Below are 21,328 nucleotides of genomic sequence, written 5' to 3' on the forward strand. Positions count from 1 at the left end.
GTGTGTGGTGTATATGTGTGCGGTGTATATGTGTGAGGTGTATATGTGTGAGGTGTATATGTGTATATGTGTGAGGTGTATATGTGTATATGTGTGTGGTGTATAGGTGTATATGTGTGTGGTGTATATGTGTGAGGTGTATATGTGTGTGGTGTATATGTGTGGTGTATATGTGTGTGGTGTATATGTGTGGTGTATATGTGTGAGGTGTATATGTGTGGTGTATATGTGTGGTGTATATGTGTGTGGTGTATATGTGTGGTGTATATGTGTTTATGTGTGTGGTGTATATGTGTATATGTGTGTGGTGTATATGTGTGTGGTGGATATGTGTATATATGTGTGTGGTGATTATGTGTGAGGTGTATATGTGTGTGGTGTATATGTGTGAGATGTATATGTGTGAGGTGTATATGTGTGAGGTGTATATGTGTGAGATGTATATGTGTGAGGTGTATATGTGTGAGGTGTATATGTGTGTGGTGTATATGTGTGTGGTGTATATGTGTGTATATGTGTGAGGTGTATATGTGTGTATATGTGTGTGGTGTATATGTGTGTATATGTGTGTGGTGTATATGTGTGAGGTGTATATGTGTGAGGTGTATATGTGTGAGGTGTATATGTGTGTGGTGTATATGTGTGGTGTATATGTGTGTGGTGTATATGTGTGAGGTGTATATGTGTGTGGTGTATATGTGTGAGATGTATATGTGTGAGGTGTATATGTGTGAGGTGTATATGTGTGAGATGTATATGTGTGAGGTGTATATGTGTGTGGTGTATATGTGTGTGGTGTATATGTGTGAGGTGTATATGTGTGAGGTGTATATGTGTGTATATGTGTGTGTGTATATGTGTGTGTGTGTATATGTGTGAGGTGTATATGTGTGAGGTGTATATGTGTGAGATGTATATGTGTGTGGTGTATATGTGTATATGTGTGAGGTGTATATGTGTGGTGTATATGTGTGAGGTGTATATGTGTGAGGTGTATATGTGTGTGTATATGTGTGGTGTATATGTGTGTGGTGTATATGTGTGAGGTGTATATGTGTGAGGTGTATATGTGTGAGATGTATATGTGTGAGGTGTATATGTGTGAGGTTTATATGTGTGTGGTGTATATGTGTGAGGTGTATATGTGTGAGGTGTATATGTGTATGTGTGTGTGTATTTGTGTATATGTGTGTGGTGTATATGTGTGTGGTGTATATATGTGTATATGTGTGTACATGTGTGTGGTGTATACAGTATGTGTGAGGTGTATATGTGTGTGGTACCTGACTTGATGGCTCCTTGTGTCCCCAGTCCATGATGTGTGCTGTGTTTCAACTGTTCTGCCTTATTATTATTTGACCATGCTGGTCATTTATGTTTGAACATCTTGGTCATGTTCTGTTATAATCTCTACCCGGCACAGTGAGTGCCCGGTTCCTATCTGGTTTCTTCCTAGGTTTTGGCCTTTCTAGGGAGTTTTTCCTAGCCACCGTGCTTCTACACCTGCATTGCTTGCTGTTTGGGGTTTTAGGCTGGGTTTCTGTACAGCACTTTGAGATATCAGCTGATGTACGAAGGGCTATATAAATACATTTGATTTGATTTGATTTGTGGTGTATATGTGTGTGGTGTATATGTGTGAGGTGTATATGTGTGAGGTGTATATGTGTATATGTGTGTGGTGTATATGTGTGTGGTGTATATGTGTGTGGTGTATATGTGTGAGGTGTATATTTGTGTGTGGTGTATATGTGTGTGGTGTATATGTGTGAGGTGTATATGTGTGAGGTGTATATGTGTGTGTGAGGTGTATATGTGTATATGTGTATATGTGTGAGGTGTATATGTGTGTGGTGTATATGTGTGTGTATATGTGTGTGGTGTATATGTGTATATGTGTGAGGTGTATATGTGTGTGTGTATATGTGTTCATACTGTTGTGCCTGTATATGTGTGGTGTATATGTGTTTATGCTGGTCATTTATGAACATTTGAATATCTGTGTGTGTTCTGTTATAATGTTCCACCCGTGCACATATGTGTGTGGTGTATATGTGTGAGATGTATATGTGTGAGGTGTATATGTGCCACCCCACATATGTGTGTGGTGTATATGTGTGTGGTGTATATGTGTGTATATGTGTGTGGTGTATATGTGTGAGGTGTATATGTGTGCGGTGTATATGTGTAGGGTGTATATGTGTGAGGTGTATATGTGTATATGTGACATGTATATGTGATATGTGTGTGGTGTATAGGTGTATATGTGTGTGGTGTATATGTGCTGTATATGTTTGTATATGTTCTGCCTATATTGTGTGGTGTATATGTGTGGTGTATATGTGTGAGGTGTATATTGTGGTGTATATTGTGGTGTATATGTGTGTGGTGTATATGTGGCCATATGTGTTTATGTGTATGTATATGTGTATATGTGTGTGGTGTATATGTGTGTGGTGGATATGTGTATATATGTGTGTGGTGATTATGTGTGAGGTGTATATGTGTGTGGTGTATATGTGTTGTATATGTGTGAGGTGTATATGTGTGAGGTGTATATGTGTGAGATGTATATGTGTGAGGTGTATATGTGTGAGGTGTATATGTGTGTGGTGTATATGTGTGTGGTGTATATGTGTGTATATGTGTGAGGTGTATATGTGTGTATATGTGTGTGGGTTATGTGTGTATATGTGTGTGGTGTATATGTGTGAGATATATGTGTGAGGTGTATATGTGTGAGGTGTATATGTGTGTGGTATATGTGTGAAATACATTTGAGATTTATGTTTGTATATTGTGAGGTGTATATGTGTGTGGTGTATATGTGTGTATATGTGTGAGGTGTATATGTGTGTATATGTGTGTGGTGTATATGTGTGTATATGTGTGTGGTGTATATGTGTGAGGTGTATATGTGTGAGGTGTATATGTGTGAGGTGTATATGTGTGTGGTGTATATGTGTGTGGTGTATATGTGTGAGGTGTATATGTGTGGTGTATATGTGTGTGGTGTATATGTGTGAGGTGTATATGTGTGAGGTGTATATGTGTGGTGTATATGTGTGTGGTGTATATGTGTGAGGTGTATATGTGTGAGGTGTATATGTGTGAGATGTATATGTGTGAGGTGTATATGTGTGAGGTTTATATGTGTGTGGTGTATATGTGTGAGGTGTATATGTGTGAGGTGTATACAGTATGTGTGTGGTGTATTTGTGTATATGTGTGTGGTGTATATGTGTGTGGTGTATATATGTGTATATGTGTGTACATGTGTGTGGTGTATACAGTATGTGTGAGGTGTATATGTGTGTGGTACCTGACATGATGGCTCCTTGCTGTCCCCAGTCCACCTGACTGTGCTGCTGCTCCAGTTTCAACTGTTCTGCCTTATTATTATTTGACCATGCTGGTCATTTATGAACATTTGAACATCTTGGTCATGTTCTGTTATAATCTCTACCCGGCACAGCCAGAAGAGGACTGGCCACCCCACATAGCCCGGTTCCTCTCTAGGTTTCTTCCTAGGTTTTGGCCTTTCTAGGGAGTTTTTCCTAGCCACCGTGTTCTACACCTGCATTGTTGCTGTTTGGGGTTTTAGGCTGGGTTTCTGTACAGCACTTTGAGATATCATGTGTACGAAGGGCTATATAAATACATTTGATTTGATTTGATTTGTGGTGTATATGTGTGTGGTGTATATGTGTGAGGTGTATATGTGTGAGGTGTATATGTGTATATGTGTGTGGTGTATATGTGTGTGGTGTATATGTGTGTGGTGTATATGTGTGTGGTGTATATGTGTGTGGTGTATATGTGTGTGGTGTATATGTGTGAGGTGTATATGTGTGAGGTGTATATGTGTATATGTGTGAGGTGTATATGTGTATATGTGTGTGGTGTATATGTGTGAGGTGTATATGTGTGTGGTGTATATGTGTGGTGTATATGTGTGTGGTGTATATGTGTGGTGTATATGTGTGAGGTGTATATGTGTGGTGTATATGTGTGGTGTATATGTGTGTGGTGTATATGTGTGGTGTATATGTGTTTATGTGTGTGGTGTATATGTGTATATGTGTGTGGTGTATATGTGTGTGGTGGATATGTGTATATATGTGTGTGGTGATTATGTGTGAGGTGTATATGTGTGAGGTGTATATGTGTATATGTGTGAGGTGTATATGTGTGTGGTGTATATGTGTGAGATGTATATGTGTGAGGTGTATATGTGTGAGGTGTATATGTGTGTGGTGTATATGTGTGTGGTGTATATGTGTGTATATGTGTGTGGTGTATATGTGTGAGGTGTATATGTGTGCGGTGTATATGTGTGAGGTGTATATGTGTGAGGTGTATATGTGTATATGTGTGAGGTGTATATGTGTATATGTGTGTGGTGTATAGGTGTATATGTGTGTGGTGTATATGTGTGAGGTGTATATGTGTGTGGTGTATATGTGTGTGTATATGTGTGTGGTGTATATGTGTGGTGTATATGTGTGAGGTGTATATGTGTGGTGTATATGTGGCTATATGTGTGTGGTGTATATGTGTGGTGTATATGTGTTTATGTGTGTGGTGTATATGTGTATATGTGTGTGGTGTATATGTGTGTGGTGGATATGTGTATATATGTGTGTGGTGATTATGTGTGAGGTGTATATGTGTGTGGTGTATATGTTGGTCATGTTCTGGTGTATATGTGTGAGGTGTATATGTGTGAGATGTATATGTGTGAGGTGTATATGTGTGAGGTGTATATGTGTGTGGTGTATATGTGTGTGGTGTATATTGTGTATATGTGTGAGGTGTATATGTGTGTATATGTGTGTGGTGTATATGTGTGTATATGTGTGTGGTGTATATGTGTGACCGTGTGAGGTGTATATGTGTGAGGTGTATATGTGTGTGGTGTTTGTGGGTGTATATGTGTGAGGTGTATATGTGTGAGAGTATATGTGTGAGGTGTATATGTGTGAGGTGTATATGTGTGTGGTGTATATGTGTGTGGTGTATTGTGTGTATTTGTGAGGTGTATTTGTGTATATGTGTGTGGTGTATATGTGTGTATATGTATATGTGTGAGGTGTATATGTGTGAGGTGTATATGTGTGAGGTGTATATGTGTGTGGTGTATATGTGTGTGGTGTATATGTGTGAGGTGTATATGTGTATATGTGTGTGGTGTATATGTGTGAGGTGTATATGTGTGAGGTGTATATGTGTGGTGTATATGTGTGTGGTGTATATGTGTGAGGTGTATATGTGTGAGGTGTATATGTGTGAGATGTATATGTGTGAGGTGTATATGTGTGAGGTTTATATGTGTGTGGTGTATATGTGTGAGGTGTATATGTGTGAGGTGTATACAGTATGTGTGTGGTGTATTTGTGTATATGTGTGTGGTGTATATGTGTGTGGTGTATATATGTGTATATGTGTGTACATGTGTGTGGTGTATACAGTATGTGTGAGGTGTATATGTGTGTGGTACCTGACATGATGGCTCCTTGCTGTCCCCAGTCCACCTGACTGTGCTGCTGCTCCAGTTTCAACTGTTCTGCCTTATTATTATTTGACCATGCTGGTCATTTATGAACATTTGAACATCTTGGTCATGTTCTGTTATAATCTCTACCCGGCACAGCCAGAAGAGGACTGGCCACCCCACATAGCCCGGTTCCTCTCTAGGTTTCTTCCTAGGTTTTGGCCTTTCTAGGGAGTTTTTCCTAGCCACCGTGCTTCTACACCTGCATTGCTTGCTGTTTGGGGTTTTAGGCTGGGTTTCTGTACAGCACTTTGAGATATCAGCTGATGTACGAAGGGCTATATAAATACATTTGATTTGATTTGATTTGTGGTGTATATGTGTGTGGTGTATATGTGTGAGGTGTATATGTGTGAGGTGTATATGTGTATATGTGTGTGGTGTATATGTGTGTGGTGTATATGTGTGTGGTGTATATGTGTGAGGTGTATATTTGTGTGTGGTGTATATGTGTGCGGTGTATATGTGTGAGGTGTATATGTGTGAGGTGTATATGTGTATATGTGTGAGGTGTATATGTGTATATGTGTGTGGTGTATATGTGTGAGGTGTATATGTGTGTGGTGTATATGTGTGGTGTATATGTGTGTGGTGTATATGTGTGGTGTATATGTGTGAGGTGTATATGTGTGGTGTATATGTGTGGTGTATATGTGTGTGGTGTATATGTGTGTGTATATGTGTGTATATGTGTGTGGTGTATATGTGTATATGTGTGTGGTGTATATGTGTGTGTGGATATGTGTATGTGTGTGGTGATATATGTGTGAGGTGTATATGTGTGAGGTGTATATGTGTATATGTGTGAGGTGTATATGTGTGAGGTGTATATGTGTGAGATGTATATGTGTGAGGTGTATATGTGTGAGGTGTATATGTGTGTGGTGTATATGTGTGTGGTGTATATGTGTGTATATGTGTGAGGTGTATATGTGTGTATATGTGTGTGTGTATATGTGTGTATGTGTGTGGTGTATATTGTGTGTATATGTGTGTGTATATGTGTATGTATATGTGTGTGGTGTATATGTGTGGTGTATATGTGTGTGGTGTATATGTGTGAGGTGTATATGTGTGAGGTGTATATGTGTATATGAGATGTATATGTGTGAGGTGTATATGTGTGAGGTTTATATGTGTGTGGTGTATATGTGTGAGGTGTATATGTGTGAGGTGTATACAGTATGTGTGTGGTGTATTTGTGTATATGTGTGTGGTGTATATGTGTGTGGTGTATATATGTGTATATGTGTGTACATGTGTGTGGTGTATACAGTATGTGTGAGGTGTATATGTGTGTGGTACCTGACATGATGGCTCCTTGCTGTCCCCAGTCCACCTGACTGTGCTGCTGCTCCAGTTTCAACTGTTCTGCCTTATTATTATTTGACCATGCTGGTCATTTATGAACATTTGAACATCTTGGTCATGTTCTGTTATAATCTCTACCCGGCACAGCCAGAAGAGGACTGGCCACCCCACATAGCCCGGTTCCTCTCTAGGTTTCTTCCTAGGTTTTGGCCTTTCTAGGGAGTTTTTCCTAGCCACCGTGCTTTTACACCTGCATTGTTTGCTGTTTGGGGTTTTAGGCTGGGTTTCTGTACAGCACTTTGAGATATCAGCTGATGTACGAAGGGCTATATAAATCAATTTGATTTGATTTGTATATATATGTGTATATGTGCGTGGTGTATATGTGTATATGTGTGTGGTGTATATGTGTATATGTGTGTGGTGTATATATGTGTATATGTGTGTGGTGTATATGTGTATATATGTGTGGTGTATATGTGTGTATATGTGTGTGGTGTATATGTGTGAGGTGTATATGTGTGTGGTGTATATGTGTGTGGTGTATATGTGTTAGGTGTATATGTGTGTGGTGTATATGTGTATATGTGTGTGGTGTATATGTGTGTATATGTGTGTGGTGTATATGTGTATATATGTGTGAGGTGTATATGTGTGAGGTGTATATGTGTCTGGTGTATATGTGTATATGTGTGTGGTGTATATGTGTGTATATGTGTGTGGTGTATATGTGTATATATGTGTGAGGTGTATATGTGTGAGGTGTATATGTGTCTGGTGTATATGTGTATATATGTGTGAGGTGTATATGTGTGAGGTGTATATGTGTGAGGTGTATATGTGTGTATATGTGTGTGGTGTATATGTGTATATATGTGTGAGGTGTATATGTGTGAGGTGTATATGTGTGAGGTGTATATGTGTGAGGTGTATATGTGTGAGGTGTATATGTGTGTATATGTGTGTGGTGTATATGTGTATATATGTGTGAGGTGTATATGTGTGAGGTGTATATGTGTGAGGTGTATATGTGTGAGGTGTATATGTGTGGTGTATATGTGTGAGGTGTATATATGTGAGGTGTATATGTGTGTGGTGTATATGTGTGAGGTGTATATGTGTGAGGTGTATATGTGTGAGGTGTATATGTGTGAGGTGTATATGTGTGAGGTGTATATGTGTGAGGTGTATATGTGTGAGGTGTATATGTGTCTGGTGTATATGTGTATATATGTGTGAGGTGTATATGTGTGTGGTGTATATGTGTGTGGTGTATATGTGTGTGGTGTATATGTGTGTGGTGTATATGTGTGTGGTGTATATGTGTGAGGTGTATATGTGTGAGGTGTATATGTGTGAGGTGTATATGTGTGTGGTGTATATGTGTGTGGTGTATATGTGTGTGGTGTATATGTGTGAGGTGTATATGTGTGAGGTGTATATGTGTGAGGTGTATATGTGTGAGGTGTATATGTGTGTGGTGTATATGTGTGTGGTGTATATGCTACTTATGTGTTGTTAGCAGAACATGGCAGTGAGGAGTACCGTTTTCTTACAAAACATATTTACAGCCAATACCTTTGTTTGACGTTTGACAGTAAAAAACTAAAAACCAAGACGGCTAATCCTTGAGTGCTTTACTCAGTCAAAGCAGGTTCAGGTTTCTGGTATAAGTCAATAATATTCTAAAATAATTTGAATATGCTTCTCTTTTTGGTTTCGTTCTCTTAACATTGCTGTGTTTGGTGGAGCCTCAGCTTGTATCCTTGGCATTCCTACAGAAGGGTCTGAGTGTGGCTGTCTCCATCTGAATAAAAGTATATTAGTTATCCCCCATAATCATCATCACTTCATTAAAAATACAACATATCTACATATCTTTGTGACGTGGCTCTAATCCTCTTATCTGTTAATTAACAATGTGTTATCAGATATTGGGGCAATTCCATACAAGAATGGCCCAAAGATATTTAAGATGTTTTGGGACTGAAATCCATAGAAAGGATGTGTGGCATACTGTTGAACACTGTTTAGAGAAATAACTGAAATATGTGACATTTTGTCCTTCCTCGGCCTTCTTTAGGACTCTACAAGTCGTCTGTCGATGCCGCTACAAACAGTCGTGTTGTCATTTGAAACCTAGTGTTTAGATGAAGAATACAAAATCTGTACATTCATTTATGGATAATTGAATATATAAAAGTGAATATCTTAAGTACCCTATGATTTGATATGTTCTTGGACAACATACAATCTAACAATCTACTCTACAGTGTCTGAGTGCCTGTGGGTTTCCTCTCCTCCCTTGTACCTGATGAATGAATTAAGATCAGTAATTAGTAAGAAACTCGCCATACCTCGTTTTCTAGGGTTTCTAGGGAAAAAACTCAAATGTGCAGACACTAGGCCCTCCACCCTGCTCTACAAGTACAGAACATTTCCAGAGTGGGCTCCCTGATACTTTTGGAAATGTTGAAGAAGCACATTGTTCGACTTCCTGTCCGATTTTAGATGTGCAGGCGTTGCATTGCATCATCCAATGGTTGTATGCAACGTCATCGACTGCAGGCGGGCATCAGATTGTTATATCATATAATAGTATTAGTTGATACTGTATGTTAAATACCTATCCAGGCGTTGTAAGATCTGACATGTGTCTGCGGTGTAGTCGGACAGGATTTCAACCATTGTCTCATTGCAGGAGGAACTCGAGGCAGCCCTGAGGCCCTTACAAGAGGAACTCGAGGCAGCCCTGAGGCCCTTACAAGAGGAACTCGAGGCAGCCCTGAGGCCCTTACAAGAGGAACTCGAGGCAGCCCTGAGGCCCTTACAAGAGGAACTCGAGGCAGCCCTGAGGCCCTTACAGGTGAAACAAAGTATTTCGCTGAATGTACACAGGCATCCCAATTTTGATCTTTTGCCAATTATTGTTAAAAGAGCTGATCTGATTGGTCAAAGGACCAAAGAGGGGAGATTCAGGAGTATTGAGGCCAGGAGGTTCAGGGGAATAGAGGAGGGGAGGGTGATACAGGAGGAGAAGGGAATAGAGGAGGAGAGGGGAATAGAGGAGGGGAGGGTGATACAGGAGGAGAGGGGAATAGAGGAGGGGAGGGTGATACAGGAGGAGAGGGGATAGAGGAGAAGGGAATAGAGGAGGAGAGGGGAATAGAGGAGGGGAGGGTGATACAGGAGGAGAGGGGAATAGAGGAGGGGAAGGGGATACAGGAGGAGAGGGGATAGAGGAAGGAGAGTGATACAGGGGATAGAGGAGGAGAGGAGATAGAGGAGGAGAAGGGGATACAGGAGGAGAGGGTGATACAGGAGGAGAGGGTGATACAGGAGGAGAGGGTGATACAGGAGGAGAGGGGAATAGAGGAGGAGAGGGGAATAGAGGAGGAGAGGGGGATACAGGAGGAGAGGGTGATAGAGGAGGGGAGGGGGATAGAGGAGGAGAAGGGGATACAGGAGGAGAGGGTGATACAGGAGGAGAGGGGAATAGAGGAGGAGAGGGGAATAAAGGAGGAGAGGGGAATAGAGCAGGAGAGGGGAATAGAGGAGGAGAGGGTGATACAGGAGGAGAGGGTGATACAGGAGGAGAGGGGAATAGAGGAGGAGAGGGGGATAGAGGAGGAGAGGGGAATAGAGGAGGAGAGGGGAATAGAGGAGGAGAGGGGGATATAGGAGGGGAGGATGATACAGGAGGAGAAGGGAATGGAGGTGGTGAGGGGGATACAGGAGAATAGGGGAATACAGGAGGAGAGGGGAATACAGGAGGAGAGGGTGATACAGGAGGAGAGGGGGATAGAGGAGGAGAGGGGAATAGAGGAGGAGGGGAATAGAGGAGGAGGGGAATAGAGGAGGAGAGGGGGATAGAGGAGGGGAGGATGATACAGGAGGAGAAGGGAATGGAGGTGGTGAGGGGGATACAGGAGAATAGGGGAATACAGGAGGAGAGGGGAATACAGGAGGAGAGGGTGATACAGGAGGAGAGGGGGATAGAGGAGGAGAGGGGAATAGAGGAGGAGAGGGGAATAGAGGAGGAGAGGGGAATAGAGGAGGGGAGGATGAATAGAGGAGGAGAGGGGAATGGAGGAGGAGAGGGGAATAGAGGAGGAGGGGGGATAGAGGAGGAGAGGGGAATAGAGGAGGAGAGGGGAATAGAGGAGGAGAGGGGGATAGAGGAGGAGAGGGGAATACAGGAGGAGAGGGGAATAGAGGAGGAGAGGGGGATAGAGGAGGAGAGGGGAATAGAGGAGGAAAGGGTGAATAGAGGAGGGGGGGATACAGGAGGAGAGGGGGATAGAGGAGGAGAGGGGAATACAGGAGGAGAGGGGGATAGAGGAGGAGAGGGGGATACAGGAGGAAAGGGTGATAGAGGAGGGGAGGATGATACAGAGGAGGAGAGGGGGATAGAGGAGGAGAGGGGGATAGAGGAGGGGAGGGTGATACAGGAAAGAGAGGGGGATAGAGGAGGAGAGGGTGATACAGGAGGAGAGGGTGATACAGGAGGAGAGGGGGATAGAGGAGGAGAGGGGAATAGAGGAGGAGGGGGATAGAGGAGGAGAGGGGGATAGAGGAGGAGAGGGGAATAGAGGAGGAGAGGGGAATACAGGAGGAGAGGGGGATATAGGAGGGGAGGGGGATACAGGAGGAAAGGGTGATAGAGGAGGGGAGGATGATACAGAAGGAGAGGGGGATAGAGGAGGAGAGGGGAGATAGAGGAGGAGAAGGGGATACAGGAGGAGAGGGTGAATAGAGGAGGAGAGGGTGATACAGGAGGAGAGGGGATACAGGAGGAGAGGGGAATAGAGGAGGAAAGGGGAATAGAGGAGGAGAGGGGGATACAGGAGGAGAGGGGGATAGAGGAGGGAGGGGATAGAGGAGGAGAAGGGGATACAGGAGGAGAGGGTGATACAGGAGGAGAGGGAATAGAGGAGGAGAGGGGAATAAAGGAGGAGAGGGGAATAGAGCAGGAGAGGGGAATAGAGGAGGAGAGGGTGATACAGGAGGAGAGGGTGATAGAGGAGGAGAGGGGAATAGAGGAGGAGAGGGGGATAGAGGAGGAGAGGGGAATAGAGGAGGAGAGGGGAATAGAGGAGGAGAGGGGGATAAGGAGGAGGATGATACAGGAGGAGAAGGGAATGGAGGTGGTGAGGGGATACAGGAGAATAGGGGAATACAGGAGGAGAGGGGAATACAGGAGGAGAGGGTGATACAGGAGGAGAGGGGGATAGAGGAGGAGAGGGGAATAGAGGAGGAGAGGGGAATAGAGGAGGAGAGGGGGATAGAGGAGGGGAGGATGATACAGGAGGAGAAGGGAATGGAGGAGGTGAGGGGGATACAGGAGGTGAGGGGAATACAGGAGGAGAGGGGAATACAGGAGTAGAGGGTGATACAGGAGGAGAGGGGGATAGAGGAGGAGAGGGGAATAGAGGAGGAGAGGGGAATAGAGGAGGAGAGGGGAATAGAGGAGGGGGGAATAGAGGAGGAGAGGGGATAGAGGAGGAGAGGGGAATACAGGAGGAGAGGGGAATAGAGGAGGAGAGGGGATAGAGGAGGAGAGGGGAATACAGGAGGAGAGGGGAATACAGGAGGAGAGGGGATACAGGAGGAGAGGGGGATATAGAGGAGGAGAGGGGATAGAGGAGGAGAGGGGAATACAGGAGGAGAGGGGAATAGAGGAGGAGAGGGGAATACAGGAGGAGAGGGGAATAGAGGAGGAGAGGGGAATAGAGGAGGAGAGGGGAATAGAGGAGGAGAGGGGAATACAGGAGGAGAGGGGAATAGAGGAGGAGAGGGGGATAGAGGAGGAGAGGGGAATAGAGGAGGAGAGGGGATAGAGGAGGAGAGGGGAATAGAGGAGGAGAGGGGAATAGAGGAGGAGAGGGGAATACAGGAGGAGAGGGGGATAGAGGAGGAGAGGGGGATACAGGAGGAGAGGGGAATAGAGGAGGGGAGGAGAGGGGGATAGAGGAGGAGAGGGGGATACAGGAGGAAAGGGTGATAGAGGAGGGGAGGATGATACAGAAGGAGAGGGGGATAGAGGAGGAGAGGGGATAGAGGAGGGGAGGGTGATACAGGATGAGAGGGGGATAGAGGAGAAGAGGGGAATAGAGGAGGAGAGGGGAATAGAGGAGGAGAGGGGATAGAGGAGGAGAGGGGGAATAGAGGAGGAGAGGGGAATACAGGAGGAAAGGGGGATAGAGGAGGAGAGGGGAATAGAGGAGGAGAGGGGAATACAGGAGGAGAGGGGAATAGAGGAGGAGAGGGGAATAGAGGAGGAGAGGGGGATAGAGGAGGAGAGGGGATAGAGGAGGAGAGGGGAATACAGGAGGAGAGGGGGGATATAGGAGGGGAGGGGGATACAGGAGGAGAGGGGGATAGAGGAGGAGGGGGAATACAGGAGGAAAGGGGGATAGAGGAGGAGAGGGGAATAGAGGAGGAGAGGGGAATACAGGAGGAGAGGGTGATACAGGAGGAAAGGGGGATAGAGGAGGAGAGGGGAATACAGGAGGAAGGGGAATAGAGGAGGAGAGGGGGATAGAGGAGGAGAGGGGAATAGAGGAGGAGAGGAATACAGGAGGAAAGGGGGATAGAGGAGGAGAGGGGAATAGAGGAGGAGAGGGGATACAGGAGGAGAGGGTGATACAGGAGGAAAGGGGGATAGAGGAGGAGAGGGGAATAGAGGAGGAGAGGGGAATAGAGGAGGAGAGGGGGATAGAGGAGGAGAGGGGGATAGAGGAGGAGAGGGGAATACAGGAGGAAAGGGGGATAGAGGAGGAGAGGGGAATAGAGGAGGAGAGGGGAATAGAGGAGGAGAGGGGGATAGAGGAGGAGAGGGGAATAGAGGAGGAGAGGGGAATACAGGAGGAGAGGGGGATATAGGAGGGGAGGGGGATACAGGAGGAGAGGGGGATAGAGGAGGGAGGGTGATACAGAAGGAGAGGGGGATAGAGGAGGAGAGGGGGATACAGGAGGAGAGGGGGATAGAGGAGGAGAGGGGGATAGAGGAGGAGAGGGGGATAGAGGAGAAGAGGGGAATAGAGGAGGAGAGGGGAATAGAGGAGGAGAGGGGGATAGAGGAGGAGAGGGGAATAGAGGAGGAGAGGGGAATAGAGGAGGAGAGGGGGATATAGGAGGAGAGGATGATACAGGAGGAGAAGGGAATGGAGGAGGAGAGGGGGATACAGGAGGAGAGGGGAATACAGGAGGAGAGGGGGATAGAGGAGTAGAGGGTGATACAGGAGGAGAGGGGGATAGAGGAGGAGAGGGGATACAGGAGGAAAGGGGGATAGAGGAGGAGAGGGGAATAGAGGAGGAGAGGGGAATAGAGGAGGAGAGGGGGATAGAGGAGGAGAGGGGAATAGAGGAGGAGAGGGGAATAGAGGAGGAGAGGGTGAATAGAGGAGGAGAGGGGAATAGAGGAGGAGAGGGGAATAGAGGAGGAGAGGGGAATAGAGGAGGAGAGGGTGATACAGGAGGAGAGGGGGATAGGAGGAGGAGAGGGGAATAGAGGAGGAGAGGGGAATAGAGGAGGAGAGGGGGATAGAGGAGGGGAGGATGATACAGGAGGAGAATGGAATGGAGGAGGTGAGGGGGATACAGGAGGTGAGGGGAATACAGGAGGAGAGGGGAATACAGGAGTAGAGGGTGATACAGGAGGGAGGGGGGATAGAGGAGGAGAGGGGAATAGAGGAGGAGAGGGGAATAGAGGAGGAGAGGGGAATAGAGGAGGAGAGGGTGATACAGGAGGAGAGGGGGATAGAGGAGGAGAGGGGGAATAGAGGAGGAGAGGGGAATAGAGGAGGAGAGGGGGATAGAGGAGGGGAGGATGATACAGGAGGAGAATGGAATGGAGGAGGTGAGGGGGATACAGGAGGTGAGGGGAATACAGGAGGAGAGGGGAATACAGGAGTAGAGGGTGATACAGGAGGAGAGGGGGATAGAGGAGGAGAGGGGGATAGAGGAGGAGAGGGGAATACAGGAGGAAAGGGGAATAGAGGAGGAGAGGGGAATAGAGGAGGAGAGGGGGATAGAGGAGGAGAGGGGAATAGAGGAGGAGAGGGGGATAGAGGAGGAGAGGGGGATAGAGGAGGAGAGGGGGATAGGAGGAAAGGGTGATAGAGGAGGGATGAGAAGGAGAGGGGGATAGAGGAGGAGAGGGGGATAGAGGAGGGGAGGGTGATAGAGGAGAGAGGGGGATAGAGGAGGAGAGGGGATAGAGGAGGAGAGGGGATAGAGGAGGAGAGGGGGATAGAGGAGAAGAGGGGAATAGAGGAGGAGAGGGAATAGAGGAGGAGAGGGGAATAGAGGAGGAGAGGGGGATAGAGGAGGGGAGGATGATACAGGAGGAGAAGGGAATGGAGGAGGTGATGGGGATACAGGAGGAGAGGGGAATACAGGAGGAGAGGGTGATACAGGAGGAGAGGGGGATACAGGAGGAGAGGGGGATACAGGAGGAGAGGGGGAGAATCTGAATTGGGCTTGAGTTTCTTCTTCTGTAAACCGAGGGAAAGTTTAAAAAGAGGACTCATTTTTATATCTGTGCCATTATGGCTATCTCCATTTTAAAGTTGTTTTATTTTGTGTTTGAAAAAAGCATTAAGTTACTATTGGTGATTCACCACCACCTACAATGGTGGAGTCCTGAAACAAATATTCTGTGTAATTCATTTTATTGTAGCCAGTAGGTGGCGGTGATATAGTTTAAAGACATTTACAAACCAGAGAGCCCAATTTGATGAAGAAGACGATGCTCTGCTCTTTGGCTGATCACTCCCAACCCATAGGAATCCCCAAGACGATGCTCTGCTCTTTGGCTGATCACTCCCAACCCATAGGAATCCCCACCTAGATGACCACTTTAAAATGGTGGAAGGCCTCGATGGCAATGTCCACGCTGAAACTGGTTCTATCCATCTAGAACCCTCTGTCTACCTCTATGTTCCAGATTGAAGTCCAGATTCCTGATAACCACCCTGTTATGCTGCAGGTTCACATCAGTACTGACAGTAGAGGGCAGCATAACTGCATAACTCTAGCGTTATTTTGATCTCTGTCTCTAGCTCTGTTTCTCTTTCTATCTCTCACACACACACAGGGTGTTTCCACACGTGTGTGGATGAACCATGTTAAGGTGTGTTTTGGGGCAGGATCCTAGAAAATGGACCTATCACGCGTTGGGGTTGTAGGGGCCAGTCACAAGTGGATAGTGGAGGAAACGACTGCTGTCTACCATCAGACCAGCCGAACGGAGCGGACTAATATATTTAGTAGATTTGATTAAACTTTTATTTTCATTCATTGATTGGTGTGAGTGAAAACTGTGTTACGAAATCTGGAGCAGAAGAGCAGAGAGCACCATCTCTACACAGCATGACCCCGGATAGAGAGAGGAGGAGGTAGGATTTCCAGCTTCACATCAGATCGTAGTGCAGAAAACACGTTTAATATCATAACTAAAAATAGAGAATCAGTTCACAAATGTAAATGTTTTTAAATGATACATTATCTTATTCATAGTGCATTTCACCTGCATATATTTGCTCGAGTAACTGCATTTGAGAATACACTCAGGTCCAAAATTACTGGCACCCTTGATAAAGACGAGCAGAAAATACTGTAGAAAATAAATCCCACTGTGTTTCCTTATTATTCAATCTTCAAGGAAACCTTTGACTCAGTCTTTCACGCCACAAGACAACCAGTCAGTCGACATGTGCCTAGTCAACACTTTTTAGGCATTAATGGGACTCCATAGAAAGCGGGTGTTGTGGTGTGCCTTAGATGTAGGGTATGAAGAGTTTACCCACCATGCACCCCACCACACACACTGTCATTATCATTGTACTATTTCTCTCTATCTTTCTCTCTCTCTGTCTCTCTTCCTTAGGATAATGAGTTGTGAAGCAGCGAGGGCTAGGCGGAGAGCAGAGTCTCAGGTGTTGATTGACATGTCTCAACTCCTCCCCCTCCCTTCCTCCCTCCGCCCACAGCTAGACAAACCCTCCATCATACGACTAACCATCAGCTACCTACGCATACACACACTGCTCTCTGGTACACACACACACACACACACACACACACACACACACACACACACACACACACACACACACACACACACACACACACACACACACACACACACACACACACACACACACACACACACACACACACACACACACACACACACAGTCATGTTGTTTATGTCTCTTTATCCTAGGCTTTGCTGACCGACAGACGTGGGAGAGGAGGGACGAGGAGGGAGAGAGGGAAACGAGGGAGGAGGGAGAGAGGGAAACGAGGGAGGAGGGAGAGAGGGAAACGAGGGAGGAGGGAGAGAGGGAAACGAGGGAGGAGGGAGCGAGAGAGAGGTGGGCGGAGGGAAATAAGGAGGCGGGAAACAGGGAGCTCGGGGAGAGGAGGGAGGAGCGAAAGAAGGAGATGGGGGAGACAGATCTATACCTGAGGATTCTGGGTGGCTTTGTCGTCGTGGTAACGACAGAAGGAGACATGATCTACCTGTCAGATAACATCAGAGAATACATGGGTTTAACTCAGGTACTTACACACACACACACACACACACACACACACACACACACACACACACACACACACACACACACACACACACACACACACACACACACACACACACACACACACACACACACACACACACACACACACACACACACACACACACACACACACACACACACACACACACACAAACTGCGTGATTTATATATGAATGTTTTTCTCCAGGTGGAGTTGATGGGGCATAGCATATATGATTTCACACACCCCTCTGACCATAAGGAAATCAGAGACAACCTTGACCTCACTGCAGGTGTGTAAACAGATGTAGAATCATTATTTGATTAATCTTTTGTTGCTGATAATTGTCCTGCAGTGTACTGGAGATGTAAAAACATTTATAAAGTTTGTCATTTCCATTTTAAAATGTCAGACTTAATTTGACCTAACGAAAAATGTATCAACCCCTACAAATAATGGCCATTAATTAGAATCCACATAATAATACACACTTCCTGTTGATGAACAATTTTTATCCTTCTGTAGCAAACTGGCTCAAATTAAGATCATACATCTGTACATATACAGTACCAGTCAGAAGTTTGGACACACCTACTCATTCAAGGGCTTTTCTTACATTTTTACAATTTTCTACATCATAGAATAATAGTGAAGACGTCAAAACTATGAAATAACACATATGGAGTCATGTAGTAACCAAAAAAGTGTTAAACAAATCTAAATATATTTTAGATTTTAGATTCTTCAAAGCAGCCACTCTTTCCCTTGATGACAACTTTGCACACTCTTGGCATTCTCTCAACCAGCTTTTTGAGGTAGTCACCTGGAATGCATTTTAATTAACAGGTGTGCGTTGTTACAAGTTCATTTGTGGAATTTATTTCCTTCTTAATTAAATAAAGGTTAAATAAATAATAAAAAAGTGCTCAGCATATATGGGAACTCCTTCAAGACTGTTGGAAAAGCATTCTAGGTGAAGCTGGTTGGGAGAATGCCAAGAGTGTGCAAAGCAGTCATGAAGGCAACGGGAGGCTACTTTGAAGAATCTAACATATCAAATATATTTTGGGTTACTACATGATTCTATATGTGTTATTTCATAGTTTTGGTTTCTTCACTATTATTCTACAATGTAGAAAATTGTAAAAATAAAATAAAACCCTTGAATGAGTAGGTCTGTCCAAACTTTTGACTGGTACTGTATGTGTGTTAGTGGTGTGTTCTGCTTTTACTGACTAGGTATGGTATTTCCTTACAAAATAATTGATTCTGAAATGGTTGTGTGGTAGTTGTGAAATGGTTGTCTGAGAGTTGTGAAATGGTTGTGTGATGTTTTTGAGATAGTTGTGAAAGGGTTTTGTCATAGTTATGAAATGGTTGTGTGATGGTTGTATTGTGTTTGTACTTCCAGGGCGGAGCAGGTGTGGAGGACTGAGAGACTTTCTGATGAGGATGAAGTGTACAGTGACTCACAGAGGGAGAACTGTCAACCTCAGATCAGCCAGCTGGAGGGTGAAGATTAACTTCAAATAAACCTTTAGTTACACTTTTCGTGCCAAATTGTCCCTGTCATCAGGATAGAGTTGACAAACAACATCTTTTTGGTGACTAGAAAAAGGTGTATTTACCATTTGTAAATTCCAGTTAAATGTGTGTTTATGTGTGTGTGTTTATGTGTGTGTGTGTGTGTGTGTGTGTGTTTATGTGTGTGTGTGTGTGTTTTATGTGTGTGTGTGTATGTGTGTGTGTTTATGTGTGTGTGTGTGTATGTGTGTTTATGTGTGTGTGTGTATGTGTGTGTGTTTATGTGTGTGTGTGTGTGTATGTGTGTGTGTTTATGTGTGTGTGTGTATGTGTGTTTATGTGTGTGTGTGTGTGTGTTTATGTGTGTGTGTGTTTATGTGTGTGTGTGTGTGTGTGTTTATGTGTGTGTGTGTGTGTTTATGTGTGTGTGTGTGTGTTTATGTGTGTGTGTGTGTGTGTTTATGTGTGTGTGTGTGTGTGTTTATGTGTGTGTGTGTGTGTGTGTGTTTATGTGTGTTTATGTGTGTGTATGTGTGTGTGTTTATGTGTGTGTGTGTATGTGTGTTTATGTGTGTGTGTGTATGTGTGTTTATGTGTGTGTGTGTTACTGTTGTTGTGTTTAGGTGCTGCAGTGTCGAGGGTGTTTGAAGGTGTGTGTGTCAGGACCCTCTCTTACTTGTGTGCTCTTCACCTGCCAGCCCCTGTCCCTCACACACACACTCCTACACACACACACCTTCACCAGCCATCACAGCATGGACATGAGGTTCACTTACTGTGACCAAAGGTAACACACACACTCAGATTCGCACACAAACACACGCATGCACAAACATACAGATACATACGCACTCCCACAAACACACATAACATATACACAAAACCATAATCTGTATGTGTGTGTGTGTGTGTGTGTGTGTTGTAGGGTGACTGGGTTGTTAAGTTATCGTCCAGAGGAGTTGCTGGGTGTCTCTATGTATGATCTGTGTCACACTCTGGACTTACACACTCTGACCAAAAGCCACCTGAACCGTGAGTACACACACACACACACACACACACACACATGCACACACGCACACACGCACGCACGCACGCACGCACGCACGCACGCACGCACACACGCACGCACGCACACACACACACACACACACACACACACACTCGTATGTCCTGTATTAGAGGCACTAACAAGATGCCCCCCCCCCATCCAGTGTGTTCTAAGGGTCAGTCAGTGAGTGGGGTGTACAGGGTGTTGGTTAGAGGGGGAGGGTACATGTGGGCAGAGACTCACAGTGCTGTCATCTCCAAACCTCGCCCAACGCAGCCACACCCATCTAGACCCTCACCGCCACTCTTCGTCGCTTGTGTCACATACATCCTCAGGTAGGAGGGGCCACAGAGTGTTCACGTTATGTATGCTGTAGCCATAGTATTGTAAAGAGTATTTTAGAGATAGCATTGTAGAGATAATATTTAAAGAGATAGCATTGTAGAGATAATATTTAAGAGATAGTATTGTAGAGATAATATTAAAGAGATAACATTGTAGAGATAATATTAGATATAACATTGTAGAGATAATATTAGATATAGCATTGTAGAGATAATATTAAAGTGATAGTATTGTAGGGATAATATTAAAGAGACAGCATTGTAGAGATAATGTTTAAAGAGATAGCATTGTAGAGATAATGTTTAAAGAGATAGCATTGTAGCTGTAGCATTGTTGCCACTATGTCACAACGTGTGATGTTGCTGAAAGCGTGTGTGTGTCTAAGGACAGCGTGTATGTGTGTGTGCGTGTGTGTTTCAGTGGTGTTGAAGAGCCAACTCAGCTTCTGTCTCTGGGCCAGATGAACCGAGGGGAGTAACCTCTAGCCCCTACCTGGACCTCTTTCAGGAAGGACATTTTTCATTCTATATAACAATTCTGCATTTTCTACATAAAATCTTAGCTTTATTTAGCATAGCTGTAGCTACATATTGTGAAACAGACACTGTGAAGATATGAATGTGATTAAGACTGTTTGCTAATAAATAATCATATCCAGTTCTGCAAAGGCAGTGTACAATGCTTTTGTTGCCTTTGGCCTGTGGTTTGTGATTGATAAACTGTTGAGCGAAGGTTATAATCAAAGACGCAGGAAGTCTTGGGTTTAGACTAACGTTGTTATACAACAGTTTTCCCCTTCTCATATCATCACTCCCTCTCCCTGGCTTTTCTGAATTTATGCTGTGTTCAGGTGCTCGTTAGAGCTTCCTGTTTCCTAGTTGTGTTGTCGGGAAATGCGACTTTGTTTCATTCATGTGTTTTTTGGTCGAAACAATTTTTCAACCAATGCGATTTTTGCTAGCTTGATAAGC

The 21,328-nt window shown here is 44.6% G+C and overlaps 1 protein-coding gene and 1 long non-coding RNA gene across 2 annotated transcripts; both read left to right on the forward strand.

Annotated features, from left to right (window-relative positions):
- Positions 1–15,997: 15,997 nt before the first annotated feature.
- LOC124047556 lies at positions 15,998–17,203 on the forward strand. The gene is made up of 3 exons (XR_006841107.1): positions 15,998–16,266; positions 16,758–16,924; positions 17,097–17,203. It is a non-coding gene; the product is annotated as an uncharacterized LOC124047556 (long non-coding RNA).
- Positions 17,204–17,262: 59 nt separating this feature from the next.
- Positions 17,263–21,328, forward strand: LOC124047555 (endothelial PAS domain-containing protein 1-like). The gene is made up of 7 exons (XM_046367866.1): positions 17,263–17,434; positions 17,645–17,729; positions 18,849–18,949; positions 19,585–19,748; positions 19,887–19,993; positions 20,176–20,347; positions 20,778–21,328. Exons 1-7 carry the CDS (start codon positions 17,318–17,320, stop codon positions 20,833–20,835), a joined length of 804 nt encoding a protein of 267 aa, XP_046223822.1. The 5' UTR covers positions 17,263–17,317; the 3' UTR covers positions 20,836–21,328.

Source organism: Oncorhynchus gorbuscha, linkage group LG11 (genome assembly GCF_021184085.1).
Source record: "Oncorhynchus gorbuscha isolate QuinsamMale2020 ecotype Even-year linkage group LG11, OgorEven_v1.0, whole genome shotgun sequence".
NCBI lineage: Eukaryota > Metazoa > Chordata > Actinopteri > Salmoniformes > Salmonidae > Oncorhynchus > Oncorhynchus gorbuscha.